Here is a 25,381-nt window from a genome sequence, read left to right as displayed (position 1 = left end):
AGGAGGGGGAAGATGTTCTCCTGCTCCTGCAGAGATGAAAATGCACAAACACACACGGCCACAAACACAGCGCCCATGCCTCCGCAGCTGATAATGAGCATCTAATGAGCGGTGATGTCACTACAACAAACACACAGCCGCCTGCTGCCAACTCGCTTTTCTCCTCCCTCATGCACATACTTAAAAGCTTTCACACTTGTTGTATTTTAAATAATGATAATGAAATAGTCCTGGGCAGTATTGTGAAAGGTTAAGTGAGAAGGCGGATATGGCTCGGATCAGATAAAGCTGAATTAATTGCCAGGACGGGCGAGGGGGGGAAAATCTTCGAAGTTGCAGAAACAGACCTTTCTGAATAGGTTGCACCGGTGTAGCCTGCCCCTCTGATGAACTGGCTTCTACACTTCTGCAATAGCTCTGTGAGCACTTTTAAACGTGCAATTCTAGCGGGACATCCAATATGTTAGGAGGGGGCAGCACAAGGTCATTTATAAATTCTTTCTGGGTTAAAGTAGGATGAAAACCTTTGGGTGAGTATTGTCAGAAGGATATGGCCCAGATACATTCAAAGAGCTCACATGAACCAATTTAACGTTGATGCATAAAAAAAGAACAGACTCATTACGGCTCTTTTCTGCCTTCCTCATGTTACACCCTTTGTGGATGCAAATATCAATAACTAGCCAGACTCCTGATATCAGGAGCATGAAATGACTGCCCGGTCCATAAATGGGAAAAGAGTGTTTTACTCAGTTTATTCAACAAAATATCTTACAGTATCTTGGATATACATATATACATATTATCTTGTACTGTGTAACACGGTTTATGAACCCCTGCAGTGACATCACTTGTAACGCTGTGCCTCCAAACCTCAATGGCTGTTAGCAAGGAAATATTACTACATCATCGACTCCCAAACACATTATACAAATCTTAATATAGAAAGCACAAAAAATAAGAATTCATCAGTGAAAAGTACTCAGGACAGAAAGGTTCTTCATACAAAAGAAAAAAAACAACTTTTACAATATTTTGTCTTTTTTTTTGTCTTTGCTTTTTTTTTGCAGTTACAGTATGCAGGTAATAAATATACCTGGAATTCCCTCTGTGTTGTGTCGTATGGAAATCACCAATCGGGACTTATTCTAGAACAAATAAAGAAGTGGCTCGGCCACCGGAGCTTCTGCTGTCGTCTCCACTGCTGCTGCCACATTATCAGCAGGCCTCTCAGATAACATACACATCAGTCTTCTCCCCAAGAAGCCAATACGTTCTCATTTTGCCTTTGCCCTGGAAAAACACAGAAATCAATAGGTTCATCAATGGGGGTGAAGTGGGGGGTGGGCGATATCCTCTATTAGGCTGCCCTTCATTGAAGGGTGACCCTGATGGTCACTGCAGCTCGGCTTACACCTCCACGCTCTCCAAAAAGAACAAAGCCTTTATGCATATTGAGAGGAGAATCAACCACATCGTCACCGTGCTAAAAGCATATCGATGTTGTCGAGTGAAATATTTGTTTCTGCAAAAGATCTACTAATGTTTCACCTGTTTGTAATCGATGCAAGACTTGTGGACCTAAACGGACGGTCTAAGTTTAATGCAGTGCATCAGCCGAGTTAACTGGCTTGGATTCCATCCATGAGAACTCGTACATTGGGTTTTGAGTCTGTGTAAGACTTCCGCATAAGACTGGAGCACTAGATAGGAAGGACCCCCAAGATTCCCACAGTGCTGAGGACATTAACCTTAATTACCTTAATCTGTTACATCGAAAAATGATCATCACTAAGATACTAAAGTAAGTCTACCATACTTAAAGTAATCTGTAGTTGTAAGTCTTCTTTTACCAAGTTATTGTGTTGAGTATTAAGTCTTATTAAACTACATTTGTTTTATCTATTTACAATACAAATGTACTTTTTTCAAGTAATCTGTCTTGTTAGCATCTGTGACAGGGGCAACGATAGCATCATAACCGTGCAAAATTGTACAGGTGGGTAGTTGAGCTCAAAAGGAGGTCTGAGTTGGGATGTCCCCCACACACTTTAAGCCTATGGCCTGATTTTACTTTGCAGCTGGTGTGATCCCATTGCAAGATGATCTCTAGTTCCATTTTGTTTTAACAATCATTTCTAGAACATTTTCTGAAACAAACTGCAGCAGCAACAACAAGTCAATATTTCACCCTTAAAGTCGGAATCTGAGGCTCGAGTGAGTCGTACAGACAGATGTTGTTTTTGCAGTTTGAGTGCTCTTGTACTTGATGGATTTTTAAAAAGTAAAATGTGGCTCCTTACCTTCATTTCTATGTCTCCTCGTAACTGGAGATCGAAGTAGCCAAACTCATCCAGCACCTCTTTGGTGGCAGAGGATAAGTGGATCTTTAAGGCTGCAAAATCACACCAAGAGCACAACAAAGACTGAGCATTTCCACACTGTGAATGACAAATGACAACTTCATCAATCACCGCCACACTGCTTTCATCTCCGGAAACTGAGGTGCGAGAAGAGCCGATGCATTCAAACGTCAGCGGCTGAAATGCTTACAGGGATGAAAATCTGTATTGTTTTGTCCAATTAATGCGCACAATGCAGAGATGTGAGACGAGATTCCTGCCTGTGAAGCTTCAGGCTGCACAGTTTATCGCTGGCTAAGGGCCCTTAGCTGTAAGTGCAATAAATTATTTACCAGTGGAGGCACAATACAGGAAGCGACTCAGTAGTTAATCAATACTTCTGATGATTGGCTCGCAAACTCTCCAACCACAGTTTCATGACACTAGTTCCTGTCACTGCCAGTCAAGAACATAAATGTCAGTGTAGAAAGTGTTGGACTCAGCAGGTCGATTCCTCTCATATTCAGCTTTGAAATCATTTTCTTTACTGAAGAATGTTTCCATCCAACACCGTCAGCGATTACCTTGGCAACAACCATTCAATAAATCTTCCCTTGGCCCGGATTAAAGAACTAAAGAATAATCAACAAATGTATAAACTGACACTACAATTAATCCAGTTCTGAAAAGACAAAAGTCAACAAAGAATTGATCTACTAACAAGAATTTGAATGTGCGTGTCCAGAGCCTGATATGTCTGATTCTTCTGTGCCATAGAGCTCCATTGTTGTCCAAAAGCTTTGTCAATGAGCCACACTGTGGCACTAGGTGACATGTTCCTTCATTACAATGAACACAGACACTGTAGTTTATTTTTACTCAATCCCACACACACACACAGACACCGTCGTGCTGCTATAAATACTCACTAGAGCACCAAATGTGTATTAATCTGCAGCTAAAATTAGTCCCAAACAAATGCACTATTTCATCCCGTTTGAGTATCATTTTCCCAGTCCGGTTATAGTGAGCTGGCTTGATCAGAAAACATGTGATTCAACAAGCCATTCAGATGTGGCTCCCCTTCCTATAGATCCCATACAGGCTCATTAGAATACACCGCCCACCATCTGAGTATCTCCACCCACGGCTTAGGAACGGACTTTCCAAAGGTGCACCATATATTTCTCGTGAGCCAATCAGAGCAGACTGGGCTTTATCAGGAGGGGGCTTAAAGAGACAGGCGCATAAACGGAGCATTTCAGAATACAGGTATATTCAGACAGTATGAGAAAAATACTGTTTTTTTTGCATTCAAGCACGTTAACATGTTCACCATTCCACCATTATAATAATAATGAGATTGCAGAGTCACGGCAATCTCAAAGAAAAAGAATAAGATGGAGTTTGTTGTAAACACTGAAAAACAACGAGGACATCGTTACATGTTCCACCCTGTGGATCAGTGTGGAGACGTCTGATATAGAAAGAAAAATTAGAACAAAAAGAAGTGACGCTCACCCTCTCCGTTGGACTCCATTCGAGATGCTGTGTTGACAGTATCTCCAAACAAACAGTATCTGGGCATTTTCAAACCGACCACGCCGGCACAGACCGGACCTATAAAACACAAGCAAAACACAGTCACATTCAACAGCGGGAAAAAAAACAAGAATATTTAGAATGCTAACTGCTGTCATTATCACACAACCACCTCCGCACCTGTGCTCAGATTGCTTTAAATTACTCTGACAATGCTAAGTACCAGCCTACCCACGCTGGTCCATTTCTGTTGCATGTCAAGTGTCTGATTAAGAATATGAGCCTTGCCGCCATGAGCCGGTACAGTCTAAATACTGTGTCAGACGCCTCTTGTAAATGACATCAGGCTAAACGCTGCAGACAGGTCGAGTTAAAACATCCGGAGTGTTTATGTCCAGTCAGCACTTTGGCATCCAGAGGTGGGAAGTCACATATCACAACTTGATATACATCAGTGGCCAGTTTAAGAGTTACACTGACACAGGCTAATACAACAGAATCGCAGTAAATAAACCCTTCTTTCATTAAGGTGCAGCTGTTAAGGGTAGAGTGAAGAAAGACAAGGCTGACCAGTTTTATTGGATGGAAAGCAGCTAACGTCATTCGGTCTACATTTCCACAAGCAATCTATTCATCTCGTTGCAGAGCACATTGGGTGTCACATTACGCACTCTGTTATTACGGTTTATCTTCGTCAGAAGTCCTTCTTGGACTAACGAGAGCAAAGAAGTTTTGATAGCTGTGCAAACCTTTGATAGCATGGATAAGGAGATAGGGCAATGTGCTTTGGCTAGTCCATTTGTGAAAATATTTGGAATTTCTTTTGGGAAAAAATTATTGTAACCAATTTTAGGTCAGCCCAGAACCCTTTTAGAAGTGAAAGAGAGCAATTTGTCCACAAAATACATACTTGGCCATCTAACGGGACTTCCTGATAATGCTACAACTCAATAAGTTATCATAATTACAATATTCAAATAGCCTGGTTCAGACTTCTCTATCACTGCCCGCATTCTGATTTGTTCAATAATTCACAGAGGTCTGGTGTTGTGCTCATTACCGGCTGTTTTTCCACCGGGACAAATTGAGTGTTGGAGGATACAAGGCAGAATGGAATTATCATCTTCCTGTGCCAGACAGAGAAATAGCTATACCAATGGGAAAATAGAAAATAAATGGTGGCGTTACTGTTGACCCAACAGTGCAGCATGGACACCAGCCGTTACGAGAGACCAGATCTGGGACCATCCAGGTGACCTCGGTGCAGATGTGCAGAGCTGCAGATCAGAGTGCGGACTCACCTGTGTGTATCCCTATCCTGAGTCTCAGCTGGTCGTTGGGTCTGTGTCGGATCTTGAACGTTTTGACCTGCTCTAACAGCGCCAGCGACATCCCAGCGATCTCTCGGGCGTGCAGTTTTCCGTTCCGCACCGGCAGCCCTGACACCACCATGTAGGCGTCGCCGATGGTCTCCACCTGAAGGATGAATCATAAGGAATGAGAGAGTCAAAATAACTTGTATAAGTGTTCCGTTGTATTCCCAGGATTCCTACAGAGGTCCTGGAGGCTGGTAATAGCCCTCACACTTTGGAAATGTTTGTAAACCTGCATATTTTAACGTAATATAAGAAACAAAATTCAAATTCAGATTAGAAACAAATACGCCATATTCTTGCATTAGATCATCCCGACTTACCTTGTATACATCAAAGTTATCGATGATGGCATCAAAACAGGTGTAGAGATCATTGAGCAACGTGACAACCTGCAGAGAGGCAGAATACAATACAAACAGCCTTAACTCTTTATTCCTCAGACAGTCTCACTTTGTCTCCTCTCATTCAACAACAGATAAAGCAACAATACTGTTTACAACTGAAAATCCATCATTTGACACTGTTTTCTTTTGTTTAAATGGCAGAGTGTCTGCAAAACCTCCCAGTCTGCCACTTAATCTCTGTTTGTCTGTCGTTGGACGAGTGCCCGCTGAGGTTCACTAACAAACACATTTACAGGGTAATAAATCAAATCCACAGAGGGAATATTATAAAAACACAATCCGCATTTAATTTGACCAAATTTAGTCATTTATACTTCATCTTTAATGATCCTTTTTTTATTATTGTGTCCCTGCTGGCTCTTTATCTGGTCCGGACATCTTGTGCTGTGCTTTAAGAGTGAGCAGTGTTAAGTGAATGAGAACATTTAAACTGCGATGGACTAGGATCTGAATTGTGAGAAACTCAAGATCGCTTTATTAATACTGAACTCCTAAAGGCACAATCTAACTCAACTAAAAGGCTGCCCTGTTATCAAACACTCAAGAAACAGGATTAGACTCTGCAGTTCACTTTTGCTGTTGGATGAGAGCTCCATGTTTAGACCTACCTTGTTTTACTACCACTACAGTACTGGATTTAGATGTATGTGGGATATTGTGTTGTATTGTATGAATATCTGGCCTTGTCAAGAAGCATACTTGGCTTTTCCTCACAAGTTGAGAAGAGAAAAGAGATGAAGATGAGAGGAGCAAATGTCAGATCTTTTTGGAGATTCCACTCCACGGGAAGGTGTCAAATTGCCCATCAACACCTACGACCCTCTGCCTGGACGCACCACCATGATAATGTATTTCCTCCAGACACCTCCCTTTGGTATTCAAGTGAGAGGGAGATAGGTGGTGGCACAATGTGACTCAACCCTGCGTCAACACACTGTTCCATCTAACAACTGTACTATTTTGAGTAGCAGCCCGTGTGTGGGAACGCACACTGTGGGAACAATGAGACACACCGTAGGTAGAGACCTGATACTGGTGGTGAGCCCTTTCGCGTATGAACAGAGAAAGAGAATTGACCGCGACTGTGATCGCAAACGGTGATTTTGAGTTTGAGAAGCCTTCAGCCTTTAGCTTGGCGGATGTTGAGGGAAGTCGGAAACAAATGACACAGTTACACGGACAGACACAGTGTTCCAGAGTGGGAAGTTCATTCCCTGGAGGATTGTGGTGCCATATCGCTCGCTGTGTACCTGAAGCGGTGTGCTCTCCGCCGACATGGACGTGAAGCCCACGATGTCGCTGAAGTAAATGGTGACGCTGTCGAAGGCTTCTGCCTGCACCGTCTCGCCTCGTTTTAGCTGCTCTGCTACTGAACTGCATGCAGAAAGAGAGAGAGAGAGAGAGAGACATGAGGTCAAAATGTGCAAAGTGTGATAAGTTCAGACAAATCTACGAGCAAAGAACAGAGACCAAAAAACAAGCCACGTCAGGAGGTGATGAGATTGTGATGGTTAACCACAGTTAAAGGACGCCAAGCAACAGGTTGATTACCGGATGTCAGTTTATCTTTGCTTATTCTGCTTGTGTTATTTTACTCTCAATCAAATAATAGCAAATTCAAAGGCACATGTGGCAGAAGCCAGCTAGTGCAATTCACAAGTGCGGTGAGAAATGATAGCTGCCCTTCCTCTCAGGCTCGTCTCTGTATATATATATCTGGATTTTTCAGCAGAAAAAAAAGAGAGGATAAATGGGTGAGAAAGATGGGATTTGCTGCTGTGGTGTTATCCAAACGCCTAAACTCACTATCGCGTCTGCTCCTCCGTCCCCTTTAATGAGCAGTTTGCCTGTCAGCTCACTCCGTTCCCTTTCATCTATGGTGAGATCGCTCCACGGGGAAGTATGTATCAAAACGTGGTGGGATTTAGAGTCATTAATTAGAGAGGGATTTAACACAACAGACAGCGTCATGGAGCTACGCTGGTAAAATTCACCTAATTAGCTGGTTTCAAGTTAATTGGAGTTTTGAGCTACTGGGTGGAAGGATAATAGTGTGAATGTGTCTGTCACTTGCTCTTACTGTGGTAAAATTTGATAGAGGAGGTTTTCTGCTTTTCTTTTCTCCTCCAGGTAGGCTTGGGTTCGCTCCTCCACCAGGTTCTCCAGGTTATTGGCGTACTGCTCCATCCTGGACAGCAGGTTGTTAAGAATGCTGGTGCTGCCCTCCCTGTGGAAAACACACACACAGTAGAATGAGGTGATATCCACACAAAGCCAATAATAGCAAAACAATACAAAACACTCAAATCGCAATGAAGCATCGCCCAATGGCAAGAGCAAACTTTCTCTCTTTGTTGTAGTGATGTCCCTGTGTTCCCAGATCTCAGTCATTGTCTTGGATAGTACAATGTTATAATGAATAGAAATTGTAAAACTACAAAAATAGAGTCCAGGTTGGAATAAACCACAATAATCCCTTAGTAGTAAGAGCAATCCATCGATTTAGAATTGCAATTCTTAAAAAAAAAAATCCTCTTCTCTCTTCTTCCTCGTCAAAATCTCCCACCTGCGTTACCCACGATGCAACTCCACTGCTCGCAGTGGAGTCTGAGATTGTGGTGTGTTATGATGATCAGCTAATGTACTGTAGACTCAAGCTGCGAGCCTGTCACAGGGATGAGGAGCGGGCCAAAGAGCTTCTAACTCCACTTGTGTTCGCTGACTCAAGCGAAATCACTTAAGGCAATTTATCAGACTTCACACAACTCCCACTGGAGCCAACGAAGGCTTTCTATATCTTTTTTTTACACCCGTAAACAGACTTAGATGAGTAATCATCAGCTTCATCAATCAGGTGTGAGGGACAAACTTTTATTATATTTGGATAAAAAATGTATAAAGAGAAAAATAGAAACGTCTGTCACTTAGCAAGGTAAAAAATGACTTCATACTGTAAATGTCAAACGAAGTCCAAGGACTTATCCTTGATGAACCTCTTGTCCTTTTGTCCTCAAATGTAAGTAGCAGCTGGAATCCAACTGGTGGAATCAGCACAATTGTCGTTACAAACATTCTATGCTGATCTATGGAATGAGTGATTTGGTTTTGCAGCTGGAATAAGCACAAGAGAGGCGTAAAAGCAGAGGCTGAGATACCTCCACTTTTAGTCACTTATATGGGCCAAACTCCAAAAACTCTAGATCCCTCATTTCCCAGAATGCAACCAACAACATGCCTTCGTCAGATCTTCCCTGCCTGGTAAAGGCCCAGTTTGAAATACGGCTTTCTGTTAAAACATTGTTAGTCTCCAGTCCAAGCTGAGATAACATCGATGACATCATCAGGGTTATTTCCCAGACTTGATAAAGCTCCTCCAGAAGAAATCCTCAAACTGTTTTCACAAGCTGAGTAGAACTAACCATGACACGTAAACTGACCTTTATGTGCGGAACGGGTGGAGTTCAGAGGTTCAATGGCAGTGTAGATGAGGTAAAAATACAATCATTCAAAGATCTGACAAGAGTCTCTGAGTGCTGTAGCGTTCACTCCTCCAACATGGCCACCGATGACCACTGGCAAGCCACATAAAAAAAAAGCTCTTCTTTTTGTGCAGTGGTAAAAACAGTAAAAACATGTATATTACTGCTCCACAGCAGCTTTGCACTATGAGACATTATGTTTAGTTCGTATACAGTATGAACAAACACCTTCCAACACAGAGGAAAAACAGACACTCCTAACATTCTTCTTTTTACGTCTCTGCTGCTGCGATCGTAGCATTTCACTATGTTGTAAAATGATATAATGCATGTATTGTATAATGTACGCATCCAGATTCATATGCTTACGCACACACGCACATGCATGTACACGCGTTCGTTTACTCCGACAAGAGCAAGAAGGTGAGTCATCCACACCACCGTGGCGGCTCGGAGCATCAATGCCTGGCATCCTGCCATGTTCCTTGTGGGTCAAGGATCCTACACACACACACACCCACGTGTTGTTTAAGTTTAAAGAACAAAACATCAGAGGGAAACATGAAAGACAGCGATGAGTATCAACGCGCTGAGCTCAGTAACGCAGGACATGCATCGTTTACTGACATCCATAGTTTTCCACCATTCATCTAGACTGATGGTAACGGTGAAAACTGAGGACTGTCTCTGTGCTGAGTGTGAAGCAAAAGAGGTGAGAAGACAGAAACTAATCACTTCAGCAAGGGAATAATCCTGCATCCTGTTAATCCTCTTAAAGCAAGTGGGGAAAACATCCCTGAGACGGATTACATATACTTCTAGCGTTTCTTTGTCTGTTGAAAGCATAGCCTGTATATAAGAAATAAGTAGTCACCAAGAAGTCAGCATTTGGTTTGTGGACCACCGTTTTGAAGCCTCGAGTTCGGCATTATGTCAGTAGCCATCTTGTTTTTTTGAAACCAGAAGTGACAGGGGGGGGTGGAGCTAAGTACAACCGAATGCTGAATAAGACGTTTTTAGGCTACAATTAACTTTAATGAACTGAAAACACACTGTGACCGGTTTGAAGACGAAAACACGGTCAACTCCCAGACCCGACAACGCTGTGGTAGCAATCCGTCCATCACAAGGTGGCCCCGCCCTAGAGCATACCCTGCGTTATCGGCTATTTTACTCACAACATAACTAAGTTGTTATTTGAATCATGTTACAAAGTATTCTCTCTGCTTTCAGCTACAATCTGGCCTGTTAAGCTCTGTAGTCGGTAGCCACGGCGGTGGAGCTGCACCCTACTGCTGCCACATCCAATTAAACAACACCAACAGTTCAGCCGTCTGAAAGAACCTTCACCTTTTCATAAATCCATCATTAATGTAACAAATGTGAATAAAATGAAGAATAGGATTTCTAATAATACATGATTATTTACTCAGGTTTGAATGAAGCAGTTATTTCAAGGAGATTTAATCTGGATTTCAACAGCTGCTTTAAAGAGAAACGTTGGTAATTTCCCATGTTTTAGTGTTTAAGTGACTAATTTGACAAAATTGGTCCAGCATTGAGCGAAAACACTGCAGACAGCAGACCTTCACATGCCGCAATGCACACCATCGGGGCAAGCTGGCACCTTCATTTACGTCCAATAAAAGTGTGTTTTTGCCACTGACAAGGTTGTGATTGTTATTATAAGTTATTAGCAACATGATGGAAAGTGTCTCGCTCAAGGGGACGTCTCGTTCTGAAATCTCCTGAGGTGACGTGTTGCCGGAAGGCAAGCGGCGGAGTCACTGCGAGTGACCCCGGGGCAGAGTTTTGTGTTGGGAGTACATTTCGTGGTATCTAAAATATTTTCAATGTCACGGCTGAACCACTCAATGTGGATGAGGTCTTTGAATTTATTTATTGGAGCCAAAGTCTACGGATAAAGAGCTCCTACAAACTGAAGAGTGGATGAGGAGAGAGAGAGAGAGAGGAGGGCAACAGGGAGAATATTGGTGAAGCAAAAGCCAAAGAAAAAATGTTTTATTTCTCTGTAGGGTCCTTTCTATAAAGTAGTCAGACAGTTATAAGAAGATTCTGAGCCTGTCAGTAGCAAAAACAAGAACGTTTAGTGGACGTACACTGATGGTGTGCCTTGCAGCTTGTTTTTGTCCATCAATATTGGAGCAATTTCAAAAATGGTTGTCCGTAATAGTCGCTTAGACAGAAATACATGGGACAATAGGGTCCAGCTTGAAAAATACTAAACGTAAAATGTAAACTCAACACAACTAAACCGTGTAGTTAACTGTCCCTGAAATGATTAATATCAGCTTGTGAATTTAACTGCTATAACTTTTGAACACATTGTGCAATTGCAACCAAACAAAGACGACACATGCTCATATGAAATCTGAGTGATCCTGGCCTTTCACCTGGCAACCTGCTACATTTACATTAATAAAAAAAAATGTTATTTGTGCAAAGCTGTTACTTTCCCAACCAGGATTTACATCGTTTTAGTGAATCGTTGCTGCATGTTGAATCAGCATGTTTGTCTATAACTGCATTTATTTTTTATGCAGATCTGGATCCAGACGCTGATTGATTTTTTTTTTTTACTATTTATAAAACTATTTAGAGGACCGTGCAGTCTTGGCGGAGGGAAGCGCCCTCTGAGTGCTTTCTTGTTTACAATGCGGCTAAACATTCAGGAAGTTACATTTTCCTCAAATCTGTGGACTGATGTGCCCGTCGTTTCAGAAAAACACAGATGAGAATAAAAGGGAAAACAACAAAAAAGGGATCGTTTTAATGCTCAACACAAAGAGAGACTTGATGTGCACTGGTCGGCTATTCGTGGCGGGTGTCAGCTCGCCGTGCGGGTTAAACCGAACCGTTTACTGCTGAACACCCCTCTTGTTACCGCACCCTTCGAGCCCAAGCTCACACACACACACGCACACACTAAAAATAACAGCCCATCCATCACATCATGTCAACAACATACATTTACCTAATGAAAATAACCGGCAAACAGAGCATTAACGCACGGGCCTTTAGCGGTGACGGGCATCATGCACACGAGGAGGTGCTTCTGCATGCAGCTGTCAGGAGCATCCTTGAGTGCTTCTGAGGATGTCAATCATACAGAGCTCTCTGCTCCAAGCCGCTACAAATGGAAAGCTATACATCACGGGGCTCATCCTGCGCTGACTTACACAGCTAACAGAGGAGAGGTCAGACACACCAACCACACAGATTTGTTTATAGAGTCCCTTCCAAACCACCTGTTTTTAGGTCGCTGCGCCACCAAATCAACGCACGTTCATTTGCAGTTATGTACAGCTGCCATGCTCGTTCTATCTTTAAAGCAAAGGTGGGCCGCGGTCCGGGTCCAGACCCAGATGCCTTTGTATCCGGACCTGGACTTACAACAGATAGATAATTGAGAATTATTTTATTTTGACGAAGCACTTCTATTTTAACACGCGCAGCTTTTCCAGCCTTTACGGCACTCTTTCAGGAAACAAACCGACCAATTGCATGCGTTGTAAATCATCTCACGTGATGCTACTCAGCCAATCAAATATGTGTATTTCGATAAGTATCGCGATTTGAGTGAGATTTTAAAAAACAAGGAATAGTCGGGGCGAGAGACGGAATAGTCGGAGAAGTACGTGAGACAAAGAAGTTATTTCATATGGCGTTCCCATAAGGTCAGCGAGACCAGAGCCTTTAACCAAGAATGGACAGACTCTTATATGTTAATCCTGCACACGGGCAGTTCAAAACCAGGATGTCTCATATGTTCAGAGACCGTGGGGATTATTAAAAGCGGTAATGTGAAGAGCCACTACGAGAAAAAGCACAAATCTTTTGAGCAAATGCACTCACTCGCATCCGAAATGAAGGCACAGAATATAAACCTAAGAGCCCAATGTGATCAGAATCCTAACACATTAATTCACTGACCAACACTGAAGTTAACAGAGAGGAAAATAGAGCTGAAACAAGTGGTTTAATAACCTCAGATAAAGTCCCTACACACACACTTCTCTTTTTAGAAGATGATAAGAATACCATATTATGGCTCTTTTGGGTGACATCACTTAACACCTGAATAAACTGAATTTAATGCTGCAGGGCAATTCAGTTATAATATTTTTTAGAAAATGAAGTACTTTATTTAATGATGAAGATTTTTCAAAAGCTTACTGTTATGTATATTATTTTTAAATCCATCCCTTAATTGACTTGAGAACTTGACAAAGAACATATATTTATTATTAGAGTATATATTATTTATAATTCATCCAGTTCAATTTTAAAACTGACAATAAATATTGTTGAGATATAATATAAAATAATATCATTTTAATTGAATACCCCTGCTTTTTGGATGCTTTTGGATGCTTTCATCTTAATGCAATTGTGTGCAGTAACTGTATTGAAAACTCTTCCTTGTTGGTGAGGTAGAGAGTCTGAAACCCATGAATCAACTGAATACAAGAATCTTCTTCTCGTCACATCTCTCTGGTGAATGTTGTCTGTCCTTGAGGTTCAAGCATTATTATGCAAGACGACACTGCACAAAGCGATGCAGCATATGGATTTGATTTCACAAAAATGTAGCTCATGAATGTATCGGTCCCTCGCACCCAACTCTCAAACCTCTGCTATGAGAGCGGCCTTGATGTCACCGACAAGGAGGTGACAGTAATCTACTTCGATGAAAACAATAAAGGCAATGAATGAAATCTTCACTCTGATGGCTTATTTGTTTCAAGCACACTTTGGAGCTCTGCGAGCTAAATTTGCTGCGATGCTCTGGCCAAACAGAGCTGAGTGTTATCTGTGCTGATTGTAAAGGCAACAGCGAGGTCTCCTTCAAAAGTAATGAATAGTAACAATATTGCATTACCAGCTCCAACAGGCATGAAAGACAGACTGGAAGCATCAATGGTGCATTAGCTGTATTTTTAGGTGCGAACAAGCTGCGGCATAAGTACTGTGACTATACGTCTGTGCTCAAGATGTCATGTAGAGAGCTCAGGAGCTGTGATTGGTCAGCTTGGGCTGCTTGTGTTTTCTCCTTCAGTTTCCAATGGCGGTGGAAGTTGTTGATGGTGAAGACAACTATCGGGCAGGGGGATTGTCTCCTTTTCAATAAAACAAACCTAGCAAAGCCGTCTCCACTGCACACCTCCTGCTCAGCGTGACTGTCACTTTTAATTATGGTGAATGACAGAATGCCAACATGATTGCTTCGGTCATTGTTTGCACTGTATTCCGTGTCCTAGAATGCAAACCAATAACTGCATACGAACATAGCCTGTCCAGTGTCAACAAGGGAAAACCAGCAATAAACTGCACAAGTCTAATTCCATCTTAAGCTAAGCTAGATGCTACACACCATGACCATGTTAGAAGCAGAAAAGCCCCAAGTTGCCTTTCAGCGTAATGAACCGTGACCAGTGTTTTGATCTGCATGTCACAACTCACAGGACTGCAAGGTCGACAGCAGCTGGCAGAACACATCGTTGTATTCTCTCGGCACTCCTTAAAAATTCCCTTTGGAGCTGAAACCTTACGGTTACATTTGTGTATCAAATTTGAAATATCTCAGATGTCTTATGCTCAATTTGTCTGTACATATACCAGTATTTCACACTTTTCCAAACAGCTCAGAGTATCTAGTTTAAATCCCAAAGTGTGTTCTACATTTAGTATTTCATGTGTTTTTGTGCGTGTGTGTGTGTTCTAGTGTCACTTTGTATCAGCTGGGACGCTTCATACTTTAACTGTTTCCGACAGAGCTGCCCCGCTCGAGGGAAAACATGCGTGCCTTCCTTCCTACGTCGGTCGACATAAAACCAAAAATGTGCGTATGAATGATTTATAGGATCATTCAAAACAATACCAGAAACACGGACTCACACACTCCCCTCTCTTACACAAACACACACGCAGAGATGGAAAGGCAGCAAAGAGCACTTCCTGACAAGAGCTGCCTGTCAGGAATTAACACACGGCCTTTTATCCCAAATTGGCATGGCGATTTCTATAACCTGATTCTTTTTCCTGTTTGTCTTTTTGAATCTCTTTAATGTATCAACTTGCACGCCATTTGGAGGGCGACAGATTCTCAACACGGGGTTCACAAGTTGAGTTGGCAGGAAAGACACCGATAGTCTGAGAAAGAACAGACTCTGTCAAATTCAATTCGTCAAATTATCTCCACCAAGAGTGCTTCCCTCTCCGAGTGTTTTGGAATAATTTCATTCTGTCACATAAACGGCCAGTTTACAAAATCAAGAGTTGTCTGGATTCCTGAGGTTGTTTTCACCGACTCCTTCAGGAAAAGCTTGATGTGACTGGGTAACGAGAAGGAGCCGAGTGTGAGTCTCACTTGTTGAGTTTGGCCATGTAGATCTTGATGTGGCCGAAGTCGGGCCTCTCCGCGGGGTCCTCGGCCCAGCAGCCGTCCATCAGGATGGTCAGCTCCTCCGAGTGGCATTTGCTGTCTGTCGTCGGCCGAAAGTACGGCTTCTGACCGTTCCTCACCTTCTGAACAATCTCTGGAGAGGACAGAAGGTTTTGGTGTGTTGAGAACACATTTCATTCATGCTGTGTAAAATGTGTGTGTGTGTGTGTTGGACAAAATAACTGAAACACCTAACAACACAGCAATCCTCAGTGCTGCTTTCTGATGCAACATTTTCTAATGGCATCTCTGTCCAATTAAACCAATGTATCTTCAAATGTATTGATTTTGAATTGTTCAGGTAAGCATTAACTGCTTCTTTAATGGAAACATCTGACATTTTGAGTGAAATAAGAAGAATGATACGACTCTCATCTCTGTTCGTTAGGAATGAAGCGGTTCGCCGAGCAACCTCAAAGCGATGACAAGACTCCAGGAAGTTATAGCGTTGCGGGTCGCTCGGCGGTACTTCGTTTACCGCGCAGACATGAGCGTGGTATCGAGCTTGGCGTCACGGCTTGTGTGATTTCTATATAGATACCTCTGGTGTTCTTTTGTATTCTAAGATCTTTCTGATATTTTACGCGAACACAATTTTGCTGTTTGAACTCAAGCGTCAATTTTCTACATTTACACTTCTGCTGCTGAAATCTGCTGCTGAAATCATTTAGTGAGCTTGTATTTAACGTTTTACTTCTTACTGGTCTCATAATGCATTTACAGTGTTACTAATAACTCTTTTTATTGAATGTAGTAGATGATGCACTCTGGATTTATTTTTCACGATTATTGATATTCTTATGACAGTTCTGTATTTCTGTTAATGTGCTACTTCTGCTGAATGAGCCTTAATATATTCAGCATTGCACAGTTCTCCTTTGGTTGATGCTATAATCCTATAAATTAAAAAGTTTAAAAGAGACATCCGTCCCTTAGTGATTCCTCCACATCCTCTCGTTTCTGTTATTATCACCGTGAAAGTAATTTTTTAAACCACAAAATGACACATTCAGACGCTGGAGAACAGGTGCAGTCTTTCACTGCTCTCAGATTGTTGTTGGATAATTATCATGCTACTCGTACAATCAGCATCGAGCATCACTGTGAATAAAAAGCTAATCAAAGTCATCATATGGAGGATGCGCCCCAGGAGGTTTTCCCGGCTATCACTAAGCAGGAAACAGCACCGGAGGTAAAAGTACATTTTTGTGAAGAAAATGCAACACGTCTGCAGGAAGCTGAAGAGCCAAAGTGTCATCAGAGATAAAGCGTTACGATTTTTTAGTCTGAGCTAACTTAAGAAGATAACAATGTGTTGTCCAGCGGGAGAAAGCTACTGCAAAAAAAGGTGTCCATTTGTTTATTTCCATCTGTTGATGCTGTGGGCTCATATTTATATACTGATGTGTTAGGTCGTTGTGTCTCATTGGCACTTCCTAGCTAAATACTAGGACGCATAAATAATGTAATAATAATAATGTTTACAGTCAAAATACTTAAATAGCATCTTAAACTGCCGCACAGTTATTGCTTAAAGGTCGACTCCATCTGCGTTCTTTTCCGGGGTTTTAAAACTAAAACGCCCACTCAGCCAGTGAAGGAAGTTACCAGAGTGAGCTCGTCAATAAGGTTATAATGATGTGAACTCTAGCACTAGCTGAGTCAATGTTACCTATGATAAGTTTGGAAATAACTGAAAGAGTTAGTTCAGATTCTGAAGTGGGGTTGTATGTATGATCCCGTGTTCTGGGAGGTAAAATGACTGTTTTTGTGAATGGAGTAGCTTTGAAGAGAGCGACATAACGGCTTCAGGTTGATTTGGCACGCAAAACATACCATAGCCACCAAAATAAATCATCCGCCGTTATGTCGCTCTCTTCAAAGCTACTCCATTCACAAAAACAGTCATTTTACCTCCCAGAACACGGGATCATACATACAAGTATCAGGTTTGTTCTCATATGTTCTTGTCCCAGACTCCACCTGTCTTTGACATCTGGCCAACATGTGTTCTTTTTGTTTGTGTACGTAGCTGCATATAGTTGTCTGACCTTACCAAGGTCCCCTTTGAGAGGACAGTGAAAAAGCCAATGAATGAAGTTACCATTATGTGAACTTCCGTCTGTTCTGTCAGACTGGTTTCTTATAAAGAGGCTTCATAATGTCACAGAGATATGCTTTTGTCTGCGAATTACTGCCACAAAACATGCTAGTGCAGATTTATCCGTTTGATTTACTTTCCTTTTGTGTTCATGTGGTCGTTAGTTTGCTGCATGCTTGATTGAAAGGATCCCAGTGGTCAGCTGACCTCCCTGAGGCCTATAAAAGACACTCGTGTTTACCTTTGGGGCTGAGGTCCATGCCCTCCACATAGAACGGTCCATTCCTCAGGGCTATTTCCTGCAGTATGATGCCAAAACTGTACACGTCACCCTTCTGAGTTCCTTCAGGAGGATGGCGGTCGTATATGAGCAGCTCAGGAGCCGTCCAAAGCTTCTCTGACAAACCGAGAAACAGAAGCACTCATAAAATGCCTGCAGCACAACAGGAATCAACGTTTTTTGTTGTTGCTGTAAACGATAAGATTCAGTGCTGTGACCGAGCACACAAACTCCACTTACTTGCATAGAGTGCGTGCGTGTCGTCGTTTTCGCAGGACGAGCGGAAGCTGGCCAAGCCATAATCCGTGATTTTCAAAACAAATCGACTGTCCACCACGCAATTAGATGACTTCAGATTTCCATGGCAGCCAATGTAGCTGTTGTGGAGATAGTTCATTCCCTGGTGGAGGGGAGCGTTAAGTCAAGCATTAAGGGGGTGTTCTCTCAACCGGTTTCTTTCTCCACAGCAAATCATACATGAAAACACACAAATCCAAACATATGGAAGTAATACGCTGTGACGTGGAGTGGATGTATGCTGAAGGTCTTGAAAAGAGGCCCTGTTTCAAGGATGGCACAGTCGCGGGAGAATTTCAGTGAAAATTACTGTTAATTCCTTTGGGAAAGGGACTGCGGGTACTGCATGTACTCGCGTTCAATATTTTGTGGAAACGGTGAGTCAAGCATCCCTCAGAGCTTCACCGGCGCCTCTTCTCTGCAGAGCGCTGCTATCTGTGTGGAGAGCGCTTCGTCACGCACGTAGTGCAGCATCGAGTCCATCCAAGAGACAGCAGGCCTCTTTGTGAGGACAGATTAAAGATAATCTTCTGAGGTAAGTCCATGATTTAGTTTTGATTGGCTTAAAGGAAAGTTTATGATTATGTTTCTTTCCTACTTTACACTATGTAACGGCACTATTTACTGTAGTTTACTGTGCTTTAAACACACACTTACTCTGTTTTTCTGCCTCAATCACTCTTTCACAAACTTTCCATGTGAAACCATGGCAACCCATGTCAGTCTTTAACACACAAAGCATCTAATTTAACATTGAAAAGCAACCACTTTGCCAACATTTATACAAAAGCATTATATAAATGGATTGTCCTGTCCTTGATTTCTGTTTTTTTCTCTCTGTTCTTGTTTGCAGAGTCACGTACCTTCACGATGTCATTGATCAGCGAGTAGCGGAACATCCAGTCCAGGTTGATGCTCTCATTCTCCAAAATGTCCTGGAAAACAAAATCAAGTCATAAATGGAGCAGAATATGTTTGCATACATAAAGAAATTGTAGTTTCTGCTTTATCTGTTAAACTTCCAAGAGCCTCTCATCAACCAGACTAGCCCCGGCGTATATTCTGGGACTAAATTCAGAACCACCTTCAGTCCAGATACCGTTAGCTTTCACCCTCAGGTTCACATATTTAGCCCCTTCAGGACGTAACCCTCGAATGCCCTGCAGCCCAGCAGTTACTGGAATCCAGCCACAGCAGTGGCAGCTATCTGCCTTTGACACGGAAGTTTCTCTCTAAGTGTGACAAAGAACTGAGTTTCCCATCGTTTTCCAGCCCGTTCATTTTAAGGTTAAGTCGGGAACACAGAGTGCAGGCCAAGAAAAGGTTCACTTAAGGTACTTTGTGTACTTTTTTTTGGAACAAAAAAAATACAGATCGCAAAAGATTGAATACGACACATGTGTAAGCTCACGAGACTGAATAAGGTGGTTTCACTTGGTGCTGTGGAGCTCTGTGGGCAGAGTAACACTGCCAGGAATAGCAGTTTGACGAGGTTTACTATGCTACAAACTGTTTCCTCTCAATGTGCTGCAACAAGAAAAGTCCATCCGTTGGCTTATATTGGAAACTTTTCATTCAGTGATTAATTAGGCGGCACCTTTCACGTGTTAATGTTCATTCACTGAGCAACTTTGCAGTTTGTTTCAGAGTACGAAACTCCCACCTGACAAAGTCTCTCATGTTTACTTGTGGTACAAAAGCTAAGGACAATGCATTAAGTCATTACTGCGGTTACGTTTTCTATGTAAAGATATGTTTTCGCTCCTGATGTCAGACAAAGTCAAAAACCTGTTCAATGAAATTTGGTGGGAAGTTTGGTCATGAGCCAAGAAACAAGAGGTTTGCTTGAATGTAAAATCAATGTGGCACGTGTACACGGCTGCAACTAACCGTTATTCTTATTATTGATTCATCGATTTCAGTCAGTAAAACAGTGAAAAATGCCCAAAGTGACACTGTGAAATTGCTTGTTTTGTTTCTACCAACCGTACACAACCCAAAAAATACTCAATTCACCATTTTTTAAGATGTGGTCGTCTTTCCCAGATGTCCCATTTTCGGCATATAGAATTTTAACTTTTTCAAGAAATTCTAGTTCGTTAAATAATCAATGTTGATGATGGTACAGTGGTACATTATGGCTCTCAGGCTTTTTTAAGGAAACAATGATTTGACTTTCACATATTTCCTGATTAAGGCAGACATTTTTCAAGACATATAAATACTCTGCTATGTTGTTTCTCTTGTTCACAAAGACTTTACCTGCAGGCTGCCTCTGGGACAGTACTCTGTTATGATGCAGATGTTCGGAGGGTCAATGCAGGCTCCGATGAACCTGGTTAGATGGTTGAACTGAACGTCTCTCATCTGAAAATAACCACACAAACACACTGCAACTGTGAGCGTAACTCTTTCCAAACATCACATTCCCAAACCCCATGGAAACAGAGGACGGGGGGAGAGGACTGACGGTTCATTTATATACAAAGTTTGGAGAATAACGCTGCCAGCAGTTCATCAAAATAGTCTATTTGCAGTTCGGCTAGCTGGCACGGTGTCTTTTTCTACGTGTTGAGACGCATTCCTGCTCAGGGCACCCTGTTGAAACATGTGCATGTGCATAAATTGCCCTTGGAGGTTATGAATGAGCCTGTGTTGAGGATGTTCGGAGCAGGAATATCAGAGCGGAGCAGGCAGAGCGTGTAAGACTTCTCCACATGGAGAATAATCACTAATCACACACTGGTTTTACAAAACAAAACATAACTCACTTTGAATAGGAAAAGTATGAAGACAGAGATGTCTGTGGTTCAGTGATCAAGACGGATCAATAGTCTGTCATAGAAACAAATTACATGCACGTCCTCCTCGGTCCTGTCAGAAGCTGTAAAACCAAAAAGGGCAATCTTTCTGGGGCCAGCATGAAACTTTTAAAAAACAGTGTTGACTATTTCAACAGTGTGCTTTTCTTCTTTGAGCGCACTGAGGGACAGGCGCTCTCACACCAAAAGCAGGCAGTTAGTCGCTCCTGTTTCACGGCTCCGGAGATCTTAGCCTACCCTTTGGCCTATATCATTTCCCCTGCTGCACACTGGTGTGGAGGGGGAGGAGGAGAACCGCCGGGGTGGGGTGGGGGGTGGGGGGGGGGGGGGGGGGGGGGGGGGGGTACTGGAAGACAAGTGGTTAAGTTTCCACTGGCAGGCCCGTCTCTTCCCCCATCTGGTTGGCTTCTTCATGAGCTGAGGTTTGACAGCCGATCAGGCCCCCGGGGCGTCTCAGAGACTGCCAGCTCAGACAGCAGCCTCTCTCTCCCATGTGTGCCTGCTGACTGACCGAGAGGCCACAGAGGCATCCTAAGACGCCTAAACTGCTCTCCTCCAAGAACAAAAAAAAAAAAGGACCAAAAAACACAGAGCTGAGTCGGATTAAAGTGTGATAGAGACCAAGAAATGTTAAAAGTGAAGAAATGGCCAAAAATCTTTCCCACAAGCTTCAGTCTTGTTCATGAGCACCGTTACGGGTTTCCCTGTGCCACTCTGTGTTTCCATCACCGGACCACATACATTTTTCTCCCTCAGCTTCCTTGTCGCTCTCTCGTAAATATTTCTCAGCCGAAGGGACCTTTTCATCACCAGCTGCTGCTGATGTTGAAGAGACAGTTTAAGGATGTTAACAAGCTACATCCTGCAGTGGTACTGGCCGAACATGCTAATTAGGAGCTAGCTCCCACTTCCTTCAAATAGGTAAACAAGAAGCTTTTACTGTCCTACTGAGTCAAAAAAACATGCCAATATGTTGAGCCTGCGAGCGAAAAAGAAGGTGTATTGCTACATTCCAAAGTACAAAGCTGTTGGACGTAAGTATTTTTAGTGAAATGCCAGAAGTAGAGCTAAAAATATAAACTTTCCCCCGAGAGGAAAGGTCATGAGGTCATTGAAAGAAAAACACTTCACCTTCAGGGGTGCAGGAGTGAGCTCCGCAAATTTCATTTAATTCTTCCCATTCAATTCTGATATTTCCCTTGTATAAGCAGACACTTCAACCTTATTGTGGCACTAGAGAAAAGGTGGAGTGGTAACCAAAAACATCAGAATGTATCCCCTGGGTACCACGAATATACAAGCTTCAAGGCAGTCTGTGTTGTGGATGGACGAATCAACTGAAATTGTTTTCCTTAAACTTGAATTACCCGATTTTTTATCACCGAAAGAACATGGATGCACAGCACTGACTGACGAACTCTTAAATTAACATTTTTTTATTTACACATTCAACAAACGCAGGGCAACGCTATCTCTTATTTGGAGTCGTGTTTTTGTCCACCTGATTAATGTCAGTCCAATATTCATTCTCTTCTGGCTCTGTTTCTGGTCACCACCAACTCTTTTTAACATCGTCTGTCTGCTGTTTGGTGACGAGCAGCTAGTGTACACTGGGTTTTTAGAGATTTAGAGAAGAGTTCAGTAAAGCTGTGGGTCATAAAACCAAAACAATGAACCGATAGATGCAGACATGCTTTGTAGAGCTGAGGGGAACTGAACCGTTGGGGGTAATCCTTTTGGATTCATCAATATAAGCAACCCCTTTCACATATATATAAGTGTGTATATATATATATATATTTCATAATAGTATAAAAATATGAAGTAAGCAGATGTATTAGCTGTCTGATGTATCTTTTGTACAAGTGGAAAGAGTGGTACTTACAATAATATAATAACGTTGTTTGTAGAACATTGTCTCAACATAGTTACAAAGTGGTGAAACGTAGAATATGAGAGAAAAATAACTGATACAGTGAAAATGAAAATAGTTTAGCTGAAAAGAAACGTTGAAAAGAAAATACAGATGTAGCAGCGTGGATTGTGAACGACAGTTTCGGTGCCATGAAAGCAAATATTCCTTCATCCTTGGAAGCCAATCTGGAGCAATCAATTTGATTCCTCACGAGGAATTTGAACTGTATTGAACTGTAATTGGAAACCAGTGAAGGGATATAAAAAAAGCCTTGCAGCTGCATTTTGGACCTACTGCAGATGATTTAGTGCTTTTTGTATACAAACTAATAAAAAATAGATTGCAAGAACATCCTCAACCACAGGATATTGTGTCCTTTTCGCCCATTTTTTAAATATACAAATCATTTGTCTAAGGATACAGTCTTGTATGTTGTACAGCATGTAACGCTCTTTGACGCATACGTGATTTTTGGCTGCATAAATCAAACCAAGCCGACGTAATTGTTACAAAATAATCCTCTCAACCCTGTAAAAGGATAAAAACATCTACTATAGGACATTTGATGAACACTTACATGTTTGAGCTCCAGTAAAACTTGTCTGGTCAGCTCTATCCTCTTCTTGTTGACATGCTTGATGGCCACCAGGTTCCCCTGTGTGCAGCGCGAGAAGAAACAGAGCAATGAATGCAGTCTGAGGATGTACGGTCCACTTTATACCAGGCTTTTTCAGAAGACATTCAAGGATGCACCTTGATGTAAATAAAGCCGGAATACAACAGCAGCGATATAAAAAAGTGCAAACAAGGATCATTAAAATGGAGCGAGGAACTCAAGCGGCATTCAGAGGAGCGAACAGCGTCTTGCGGTAGCACAGGTACATTTGGGGCCTATTTCTTTTAGCCGCTGGAGAAGAATTGTTGTTTCTGTCGCTTTGATATGTGACGATCAGTAACCAAAAGAAGTGAGGTGAATATTTCAGAGCAACTATGTATATGTAGAGACTATATGAAACCAACTCACGTGCGAGTCCATATGGGAGCTGTGACTTTTATTCAAAAGGAAATATACAGTCAGGAGCTGATGATGGCCGCCATACGTATAAGAGCAGATGCATTTGGCTTCTGACTGCTGAATAAAAAAAACACCTAATTTCAGAGGTTATTTTCCAGTATTTGGTTGTAGAGGCTCTCTGTGTTTGAGCTTTGGTGTCAGATTTAATCACCTCAGGCCTGTATGGAATTTGAGACGTGTATCAGTATGATCCATGAGACGTTCAAGCTGTACCGTGACATCAGCATTTATGTAAAACCTGCATCACACAGCAGAACACAAAAGACGTTATCATTATTCAGCAGGCTCTTTTTCGTCCCATTTCCTCACACCTCCTCCATCTTAAACGGATACATTAACCGCAGCAACAAGTTGACGGCCACGTCCAGACTGCTGAGGTGGGAGTGTGGATACAAAGAAAGAAAGAAAAAAAAAAGAAAAGAAGAAGAAGAAAATTGACGCATTCTACAGCTCACATTAAACACAACTACCTAAATTCGCCCACACTCTCTCTTTCTCCCTCCTCTTCGGCTCTCCGGCTTTTCTCTGCGAGTGTGCACATGTGTGGGTGGGAAAGGAGTGCGCAGGAGTTGAAAATGTCAGAACTCACTAAGCCTTACCTTAAAATAGCCCGTTTTTGCAAATAGCTGATATTTTCCATGGGCAGTTATCAAGGAGCCGTAGCTGGAGCCTCTCTGAGACGGCGGTAAGGAGTAGTGAGAAGAGGACAAAATAAAGTCAGTTAGCGGTGTGTAGATTAGAGCAGAGCATTAAATATTGGTCATTTAAGACTGCTTCCACTTCACTGCAGCAAAGCTTCCTAAAAAGGGTTCATCCACTGACATTCTCATCCAAAGTACTTTTCTCTGAAATTCCACAACAACAATGAAATTCCCTTTATGTTTGAGGAAATAAAGTGTTTCCAGTTCTTTTTTATAACACCAACTGGAGTCCTTGGGCAAATGTCTGCAGTGCAACACAGAGTGAATCAAAATCAAGTGGGCGCACTGCGTACAGACAGCCCAGCACAGTCAGCTACACGTTTGTATAGAATGCAAATGTTGGCAACACACGGCACCCTGGAAAATACATCGGTCTGGAAAATGACTGCGTTTTCCACGCGCACATTATCCCGGGAATCGGACCAGTAATGAAAAAAGGTGTGCGCATGTGCTTTTCATGAACGCTTGCACGTGTGGTTCGAAAAGCGCAACCCGAAGGCCGTGCATCAGCCCGCTCAGACACACCAGAACCTGATACTTGAAGAACGTGATGATGCATCATATATGTGGGGACCGGGGCC

General features: G+C 42.3%; 1 protein-coding gene across 1 annotated transcript in view; it reads right to left on the bottom strand.

Moving 5' to 3' along the window:
- Positions 1-746: 746 nt before the first annotated feature.
- npr2 (natriuretic peptide receptor 2) overlaps positions 747-25,381 on the bottom strand; it is a 50,948-nt gene continuing 26,313 nt past the window's right edge. Inside the window, 15 exon segments of the mRNA XM_079179494.1 lie at positions 747-1,241; positions 1,243-1,293; positions 2,304-2,395; positions 3,864-3,962; positions 5,186-5,360; positions 5,581-5,649; positions 6,915-7,038; positions 7,745-7,891; positions 15,535-15,703; positions 17,952-18,107; positions 18,231-18,390; positions 19,151-19,222; positions 20,550-20,654; positions 23,602-23,679; positions 24,699-24,773. Of these exon segments, the coding sequence (XP_079035620.1) occupies positions 1,149-1,241; positions 1,243-1,293; positions 2,304-2,395; positions 3,864-3,962; positions 5,186-5,360; positions 5,581-5,649; positions 6,915-7,038; positions 7,745-7,891; positions 15,535-15,703; positions 17,952-18,107; positions 18,231-18,390; positions 19,151-19,222; positions 20,550-20,654; positions 23,602-23,679; positions 24,699-24,773 (1,665 nt within the window). The 3' untranslated portion in view covers positions 747-1,148.

Source organism: Pholis gunnellus (assembly GCF_910591455.1).
Source record: "Pholis gunnellus genome assembly, chromosome: 18".
Lineage (NCBI taxonomy): Eukaryota > Metazoa > Chordata > Actinopteri > Perciformes > Pholidae > Pholis > Pholis gunnellus.
The sequence above is the reverse complement of the archived record's forward strand: the minus strand, read 5'-3'. Positions and strand labels throughout refer to the sequence as shown.